This window comes from Pimephales promelas, chromosome 1, assembly GCF_988280905.1.
Source record: "Pimephales promelas chromosome 1, fPimPro1.hap1.1, whole genome shotgun sequence".
In the NCBI taxonomy this organism is placed as follows: Eukaryota; Metazoa; Chordata; class Actinopteri; order Cypriniformes; family Leuciscidae; genus Pimephales; species Pimephales promelas.
The window spans coordinates 11639256-11649230 of NC_142769.1; the positions used below are offsets into that span (position 1 = coordinate 11639256).

General features: G+C 39.5%; 1 protein-coding gene across 1 annotated transcript; it reads left to right on the forward strand.

Annotated features, from left to right (window-relative positions):
* Positions 1-5652: 5652 nt before the first annotated feature.
* LOC148998345 (uncharacterized) lies at positions 5653-9307 on the forward strand. The gene is made up of 2 exons (XM_089131869.1): positions 5653-6104; positions 6381-9307. The coding sequence occupies exon 2, from the start codon at positions 7364-7366 to the stop codon at positions 9305-9307; it is 1944 nt and encodes a 647-aa protein (XP_088987995.1). The 5' UTR covers positions 5653-6104; positions 6381-7363.
* Positions 9308-9975: the final 668 nt, after the last annotated feature.

Below are 9975 nucleotides of genomic sequence, written 5' to 3' on the forward strand. Positions count from 1 at the left end.
TATAAAAAATCATCCTATCATGATCCAATCATGATCCCAATCACATCTTCTGCTGTCTAGCACTTCTTTCGCCATGTATTTGTTCGTTTCTTTCATTATTTTATGCAATCCAAAACACTCTAACCTGCCGCGGTTCGTATCTCTAGAGCCGTCTAACTTGACCGCTTTTCCGGGACAAATGGATTTTTGAAGGTCAAGTAAAAGAGAATTTTACTCGCCTCAACGGACAAGTAGCCTGAACATCAATAACAAACAAAAAAATTGCTAGGGAATCACTAAACCGAGAGAATGATTCTGATTTTATTACATTTATTGCAAGTTGCGATCGATTGTGGATAATAAATGTAGCAGGCCTACTGTATTACTGATGGTAAGGTTGCGCTGTTGACGCTCGCGCAGAGAAATCTACACACATGAGCGGAGCACACACACACACAGTTAACAACATACTCTGCCTATAAAAAATCGAAATGTGGAGTTTTTATATTTTAACATATGTTAAGCACTAAGCAGCCTCAATTATTTTTCCTGAATACCATCACGATTGAAAAAGTGACATTGATTTCCTACAACAGTTCAATAAACAGTTAAGATTAAGTCACTTACTGTTTATAAGCAATATTGGGTGTTTTTGTTCCATTTCAGCAGCGAAAATAGTTCCAAAGAAAAGTCACAGCAGAACCACGAAGCATCTCACAGGAACTCATCCTGTTTTCATTACTGAATGATTCAGCATTTTGAACGAATCGGTTGAGTCAAGGATTCAATGACCCATTCATAAACATCAACTGTCTCATTCTTGAATGAATCAACCGTTTGAACGAATCGTTTGAATTAATGAATCAATAACTCACTCATTTATACGGCCGCCTGCCGCCACCTATTGGCAGTTTAGTGTTATGTTTATAAGTAGCCTAGTATAATTCTTTTCAATATTTCTTATTTGCACATTTAAATCAATTTCATAACATTATTTTATGAAATTGTAATTTTTCAGTGTAAATGATTTAATTTCATCAGCCCTACCTAGGGTAACAGTATGCTTCATCTTTCATTTTAAATTCCTAAATTTGATCAATAAATTCAATTATTTAGAATAATAAGACACTATAGGGCATTTAATAATATTGGTGGATGGGGATGCCCTTAAAGGTGCATATATTACAATTTGCCTTTTTAAATATCAAAGCTGATTGAACACTGATGAGAATATTGCTTCAGAATAAAAAATAAATACATTTTAAAAATCCGGACAAGCAACTTTTTTACTCGGACAAGTGATTGACAGATTTACTTACTTGTCCGGAGGACAAGCACGTGAAAAGGCTTAAGGGGATAGTTTACTTTGAAATTAATTTTTGATATGTTTTAGCTTAACTCAAGGGCATCCAAGATGTAGGTGTCTTTGTTTCCACAGTAGTTTCAATTTTGATATTTTTAGGTTTGACTATCCCTTTAATGTCGAGCCCTGAATAATTTCCTACCCATCCCTTGCTGCCACTGAAAAAAAAAAAAAAAAAAATACCTACCGACCCATGACCTCAACTGACAACCAACCGGAACCAAATTTTTTTTTTTTAGGCCTCGTACACCAAACGTCTGTACTCTGTATTGAGCTGCTTCATGTCAATCATTGTGTGCTGTATGCTTTCGAATCAGTACTGTGATGTCATACACCAATCGTCTGTACTCTGTACTGAGCTGCTTCATGTCAATCACTGTATGATGTATGCTTTCGAATCAGTACTGTGATGTCATACAATCGTCTGTACTCTGTACTGAGCTGCTTCATGTCAATCACTGCATGCTGTATGCTTTCGAATCAGTACTATGACGTCATACACCAATCGTCTGTACTCTGTAACAGGCGCGGATTTATGGGCGGCCAGATTGACAGGTGGCCCACCCAAACAGATTATTAAAAACAATTTAAATTTTTAATTTTCATAATAATAATGAATTAAGTTTGGCCTTACGGCCCCCCCAACACTTTATATGATATGACAAGCGCTGAGCGCGTCCATCTCTGGCTCAGCGCCAGCGAGCGCACAGTTTGAATCTGGCAGTGATGTCATGTCACTGTACATATTTTGTCCAGACTTCGACACCCTTGCAAGGAGAGTAGACGAGGCTCATTGTTCACATTGGTAAGACAAAGAATAGGGCCCGTTCACAGATTGCGCACTCAATTTTGTAATTTCAAATGTACGTTCATAATGGAAGCAACGTTGTCGCGCGGTCTGGCGTCTGATTGACTTGTCAAACGCGTGCGTTTCGACAGTCAAGGGACGCGCGATTTGCCATAAAATATAATATCTTGACGACATTTATAAAATATAACATCTTGACCATATTTAATGTTAACATATATTGCATAAATATTTTTATGTATAAGTATGTGTGAATATGACAAATATTATGCCCAGAGCTTTCAATCATTTTTTCATGTATTCTTCGGATGTTCATGCCTATTCCACTAGGCGTTGTAAAGATTTGTATCTTGCCTTTTGTAGAACTACAGCTAATCAATCTACACTGAAATACAGAGGGAATTCCCTCTGGAATCATTTGGACCCTGTTTTAAAGACTACAATCACTATAAACACTTTTAAAAGAGAGCTGAAAAAAATGTTAACATATAATTAAGTTTATTTTGTTAATTTATTGTATTAACATGATTGATGTATTGATTATATTGTCTTGCTTGATCATGTAATTTTATGTCCATTTTAATGAGATTTTGGGGAAGTGGTTTTATAACACCTCATGTCTTCTCACTTTCTGCCGCACAGTTTTTTTTTTTTTTTTCCGTTAATGGACTTGTAAAGTTGTATTTTAAATGTTATATGTGCAAATAAATAAAATCTAAAAGCTCGCATTCTTAACGTGTGCTTTGTGGTCACGGAAAATGCGCATGAGAAACTCCCGGGTTTGCAGCAAAACGTGTGTCCTCGACGTGTGATCTGCTATTTAAACGAGATTGTTTCTGTCTGCAGGTGTTTTAGGTTAACAGCCATATATTGTCTTATTATTCGAAATAATTGAATTTATTGATCGAATTTAGGAATTTAAAATGAAAGATGAAGCATACATTTAATTATATTGGGGGATGGATGCCCTTTAACGGTGCAGAAATTACAATATGGTGATTTAAATATCAAAGCTGATTGATCACTCATGAGAATATTGTTTCAGAGTAAAAAATAAATAAATAAAAAAAATGCTTTCAAATCAGTACTGATGTCATACACCAATCGTCTGTACTCTGTACTGAGCTGCTTCATGTCAATCACTGTATGATGTATGCTTTCGAATCAGTACTGTGATGTCATAATCGTCTGTACTCTGTACTGAGCTGCTTCTTGTCAATCACTGCATGCTGTATGCTTTCGAATCAGTACTGTGACATCATACACCAATCGTCTGTACTCTGTAGAGAGCTGTTTCAAGTCAATCCCTGTGTGCTGTATGCTTTCGAATCAGTACTGTGACGTCATACACCAATCGTCTGTACTCTGTAACAGGCGCGGATTTATGGGCGGCCAGAGTGACAGGTGTCCCACCCAAACAGATTAATAAAAACAATTTAAATGTTTAATTTTCATAATAATAATGAATTAAGTTTGGCCATACGGCCCGCCCAACACTTTATATGATATGACAAGCGCTGAGCGCGTCCATCTCTGGCTCAGCGCCAGCGAGCGCACAGTTTGAATCTGGCAGTGATGTCATGTCACTGTACATATTTTGTCCAGACTTCGACACCCTTGCAAGGAGAGTAGACGAGCCTCATTGTTCACATGAACACCATGACTTGGTAAGACAAAGAATAGGGCCCGTTCACAGATCGCTTCTTTTGCGCACTCAAGTTTGTCATTTCAAATGTACGTTCTCATAATGGAAGCAACGTTGTCGCGCGGTCAGGCGTCTGATTGACTCGTCAAACGCGTGCGTTTCGACAGCCAAGGGACGCGCGATTTGCCATAAAATATAACATCTTGACCATATTTAATGTTAACATATATTGCATAAATATTTGTATGTGTGAATATGACAAATATTATGCCCAGAGTTTTCAATCATTTTTTCATGTATTCTTCGGATGTTCATGCCTATTCCAGGCGTTGTAAAGATTTGTATCTTGCCTTTTGTAGAACTACAGCTAATCAATCTACACTGAAATACAGAGGGAATTCCCTCTGGAATCATTTGGACCCTGTTTTAAAGACTAAAATCACTATAAACACTTTTAAAAGAGAGCTGAAAAAATGTTAACATATAATTAAGTTTATTTTGTTAATTTGTTGTATTAACATGATTGATGTATTGATTATATTGTCTTGCTTGATCATGTAATTTTATGTCCATTTTAATGAGATTTTGGGGATAAGACCTCATGGTCTTCTCACTTTCTCCCGCACAGTTTTTTTTTTTTTTCCGTTAATGGACTTGTAAAGTTGTATTTTAAATGTTATATGTGCAAATAAATAAAATCTAAAAGCTCGCGTTCTTAACGTGCGCTTTGTGGTCACGGAAAATGCGCATGAGAAACTCCCGGTTTTGCAGCAAAACGTGTGTCCTCGACGTGTGATCTGATATTTAAACGAGATTGTTTCTGTCTGCAGGTGTTTTATGCTATATTAACAGCCAGTGTCTTATTATTCGAATTAATTGAATTTATTGATCGAGTTTAGGAATTTAAAATGAAAGATGAAGCATACATTTAATAATATTGGGGGATGGATGCCCTTTAACGGTGCAGAAATTACAATATGGTGATTTAAATATCAAAGCTGATTGATCACTCATGAGAATATTGTTTCAGAATAAAAAAAATAAAATATAAAAAATGCTTTCAAATCAGTACTGATTTTTTTTCTTTTTTTTCTTCTTTCAAATCAGTACTGATGTCAGGCGTTAAAAAAATAAAAAAATAAAAAATAAAAAATAAACTAAAAAAAAAGTGTTTGTTTCCGGTTTCCGACCGACCCTGTCAATTTATGTGCGACCCCAAATTATTTTATGAGCTTGGGGAAGAAATAATAAAAATTAAATAAATACACAAACAAAAAACTCTGAGGCGAACTATTAATTTACGTTTTTGTACAGCTCCGTCTTTTTATAGCACGCGATGTAAGATGCATCTTGTCCTCCAGCAATCTATTAACAAACGAGGCAGATATCGTTCGTCAAACTGAACTATAATACATATTATACAAGTCTTTTTTTGTAATTTAGGATATTTTTATTCATATTCGCACACATACAAATACATGCATTCATAGGCATGCACACACCACTAATACCTCCATCCGCCTATAGTTTTATAAAAAATCATCCTATCATGATCCAATCATGATCCCAATCACATCTTCTGCTGTCTAGCACTTCTTTCGCCATGTATTTGTTCGTTTCTTTCATTATTTTATGCAATCCAAAACACTCTAACCTGCCGCGGTTCGTATCTCTAGAGCCCGTCTAACTTGACCGCTTTTCCGGGACAAATGGATTTTTGAAGTACAAGTAAAAGAGAATTTTACTCGCCTCAACGGACAAGTAGCCTGAACATCAATAACAAACAAAAAAAAATAGCTAGGGAATCACTAAACCGAGAGAATGATTCTGATTTTATTACATTTATTGCAAGTTGCGATCGATTGTGGATAATAAATGTAGCAGGCCTACTGTATTACTGATGGTAAGGTTGCGCTGTTGACGCTCGCGCAGAGAAATCTACACACATGAGCGGAGCACACACACACACATGTAACCCGGGTAATCCAGGCTACTAAAAAAATAATATGGAAGCAGAAAATAAGTAAGAAAGAAACAAAGAAATCACATATCAAATGAGGTGATGGGCTCTTTAAGAGCTAGCAGCAGAGGAAGTGCGGGAGTGCGCTAAGCCCCGCCCATCTGTACTAGCGGGCGAGTGAGATGAGGCAGCTACACGGAGCGATCTTCAAGACCCCTTCATGAGCTGATGCCAGAGTAAGAGGCGGATGAGACGGAGGCTAGTGAAACAGATCGATGCAGATGGATGGAACATCAATGTGCCACAAATGAACTTCCTTGTAGGAAATATATATAAATTCATCGCCTTGGTGAGTTAAAACCCAAGCATTAACTTGACATTTATATAAAAATGTGCTGCGGATCTGATAGAGATTCAAAACAGTGTCATATAGACTGTGCGAGCCGAAGTGGATAGCACATGGGCTAAAGCTGACGCACGTGTGAGAATGCTAATGAGCTAATGAAGTACGCTATTAAGTGTTAAAGTGTTATGTTTAATGTGTTGATTGAAGTGCATACATGTGTTTTGACGATGATATTGTTTAACTGTGGATTAATTATTGTTCTGCCTTGTGTTTTACAAGGCTGGGTTTTTTTGTGAGATTCAAGTTCTCCTGTGATGGTTCCCTGATTCGTGCTGGACGCACGAGGTGCAGATTGTAAATGGCGAGCCACCGGAACCATATTTTCTGTTGAACTGTGTTTTTTGAGCCATCAAACTGGTAGGAGAATTCTTTCTTTTACTATTGGACAAACGGGACTTGGACTCATTGAGATCATCTTGCTTCCATTTTTTCCTTTTGATTTTCCAACAAAAGACATTGATTGTAATTCTGATTCATTCTAAAAGAATCAACAGTTCTCTGAACCCATCGACCGAGTTACGAACTCTGGTTAACCGAATCTGATTGTCAAATCTTGAGTCTCTGATTCACATTGGACAGACTATTAAGTTTAAAGAGAAAGTAATTTGTTTGTAACTGAAAGTGAAATTTCTGAATTTCATTCTGTGAACTGAATCAAACTGATTGTTCATTTGATTTGATTTTGAAGTATTTGAACTACTGATTGCAATACTTTGTGTGGAAGCATTATCCATTGTTATTTACTTTTATTGTATTACAAGGAATTTGACACAGAGGTTTATTTTATTTCTTTTATTGTTTTTCATCAATATGTGAGAGTCTGGTTCAATAGAGTACTGTCCAAAACTGAGTCCACGTATCTGGAAAAAAACAAGAGTGTGAATATTGTCATTTACCATATTTGATTTGTTATCTTTGTAATCCACACATTTTATGTAAAAGTATATTTCCTCTTAATACAAAACCCAAACTGAATCATAAAGAAGTCTTTGTATTGATTGTTCACTCACCTGTTGTGCTGTCTTCCTCTCTCCAGTAGTCGCACTTTTCTTCTGATCATTTGGCCTATTGAATGTTACGCTAGTAAGACGCGCTAACCACGTGTCACACGCTACAGTTTGGCGAGCCAGCCAGGAGAGAGGACGCAGTTTCTGCTGAGGTGAATAATCAATTTAAATAGCGCATACAGTGAATCAGACAAAATGGATGTTGTAGAACGAGAAAATGTCAATGTGCAAAATGCAGTAATTGTCAGTGGCATAACACTAACTGAACTAGATGAGGCTCTTGAGGCTTATTTGCAGAAGTTTGGCTCTATTCGACAAAACGTACTAATTGATGATGCATGCTCTGAGTTTCATCATAATGCAGTAATAGAGTTCTCATCCAATTCCGCCATGTCCAACCTCAAGCCTCAGCTACCCGCAACCATCGTAAGTCCCACTGATGCGGACACAGTGTTTCATGTGCGCGCCTTGAGTAGCGTATACACCCCTACCGCTACTAGCGCCACCGCAGGATATTTGGCGAAGTTACAGGCAATAGCAAATGCCAGTGGAGAATCCCTTCAGGACGTGCTCCAACGAGAATTGAATAAGATAAGTGAGATTAGAACTCCAGTTGACGCGTCGTCCAGAACAGAGCCTGAAATAGAGCACCATCCTGGTAAATCGAGTTTTCCGACACATGCCACCAGCACTCCTCAGCATCCAGTGTGTGAATCGCTACCTCTACGGAGAACGGAATTCGCTGCGGAGACATTGACTTGCCCTTTGAAGAATGATGAACTCAAAAACCCAGTCAAGGAAGCCATGAGCGCTACATCACCGCATTGCTCAAGAGATCTCGACGACAGCACTACTGAGACGGTATCACTGAAACTCCCTATGACTGCTGTACACCCTCCAGGTATCCAGAAAGTGGTGATGGAACACATTGTAAGAACGAGTGACTCCTTGTCCCCACACAATACTCCGTTTCGCCTAAGAGCTTTCTCTGGGAGGAGCCCCCGCCCAAGCAATGAGCCTGATTTTGACACCTGGCGAGCAAGTGTTGACTACCTGTTGAACGATCCATCCCTTCCAGAGTCACACAAGACACGGAGAATTCTAGATAGCCTGTTACCACCAGCTTCCGACATCATTAAACATGTGAATCCAACAGCTCCATCGTCAGAGTGCCTTAAGCTGCTAGAGTCCGTCTATGGTTCGGTGGAGGATGGAGACGAATTATTGGCTAAGTTCATCAGCACCCTGCAAAATCCAGGTGAGAAATCATCTGCCTACCTCCACAGATTGCATGTGATCCTGAGTGCTACCATCAGACGTGAAGGTGTTGCGGAAGGTGAACGAGACCGTTGTTTGTTGAAGCAGTTCTGCCGTGGCTGTTGGGACAACACCCTTATAGCTGACCTGGAGCTTGAAAAGAGGAAGGTAGACCCACCTCCTTTTGCTGAATTAGCGACACTCATTCGCACAGCTGAGGACAAACAGGCCTCTAAGGAGGAGAGAATGAGGAAGCACTTGGGTGTGAGCAAGTATCCATCAGCTCCCCTCAAACTGAGAACGGCTTCGCACCAACAGTCTGTTTACCCATTCAGCACATTTTTAGAGGATGTTGCAGAGACCTCAGATCCTAAAAATGCAGAGCAGAAGGCACCTAAGCAGAAAGGCAAAGTCCAGTGTCCTGACGTGTCGGAAGTGAGTATCTTAAGGAAAGAAATTGCCGGCCTTCAAAGGCAAATCGCCGCCATGAAAGCAGACACTAAGAAGAAAGAAGGGGCATGTACTGAGACAAATGAGTTTGAAGAGTTGAAAAGCCAGATAAAGGAGCTTAAAGTTCAGGTTGCTGCCTCTAGTACACAGACGAACCAACCTGTAAGATTCCCTCACCTCGGAAGTAGTCTCAGCAGATCGAAGTCCAGTGAAGTCAGCAGAAAGGAGAATGAAGGACCGAAGTACACTGAGATGAGATCCAATCGTCCTCGACCATGGTACTGTTTTCGCTGTGGAGATGATGGTCACCGAGCTGCTGATTGTGAGAACGCACCCAACCCACCTAGAGTTGAGGAGAAGAGGCGGAAGCTGAAGGAGAGACAAGCTGAGTGGGACTTTCAAAATGGAACCGTGACGGCGCCTTTAAACTAAAATCAGTCTCTGTCGCAGGGCGGATGGGGACTAGAAGTCAGAAACAAAGCCCTAAGCAGCAACCAGTGACTAATGTCGACACCGGAAATTCTTTGAAGCTACCAGATGGATTAATAGGAATGAGGTGCACAGCGCAAGTCCGAGTCGAAGGGAAGGAAGTAAACTGCCTGTTAGATACAGGGTCTCAGGTCACGACAATCCCTCTGTCCTTCTACAACAGTTACTTGTCGCACCACCCCCTGCAGCCATTGAATCGCCTGTTGGAAGTCGAAGGGGCAAACGGCCAGGCTGTTCCTTACCTGGGATACGTTGAATTAGCTCTGAAGTTTCCTCAAGAGTTCTTAGGAGCAGAAGCTGAAGTTCCAACATTGGCCTTAGTAGTTCCAGACCTGACACATGTGCCCCAGATCCTCATTGGCACTAACACTCTGGATGTCTTATATGCTGATTACCTGCAAGAAACTACACACAAAGCCAAGTCATGCTACCATGGATATCGAGCTGTTATAAGAATCTGTTACAACCCCTTGGCTCAAGGAGCAGCAACATGAATGGAGAGGCCATACAACGTAATCAAATTTGCACAAATTTGATATTTAATCAAAACAAGAACATTAAAGTATACCATAAAACATAAAGTTAACAAACAACATCATCAAGCCTTGGAC

Bases quoted from the DNA above. Each gene is read 5' to 3' on its own strand.
- LOC148998345 (XM_089131869.1), top strand. From the start codon at position 7,364: ATGGATGTTGTAGAACGAGAAAATGTCAATGTGCAAAATGCAGTAATT.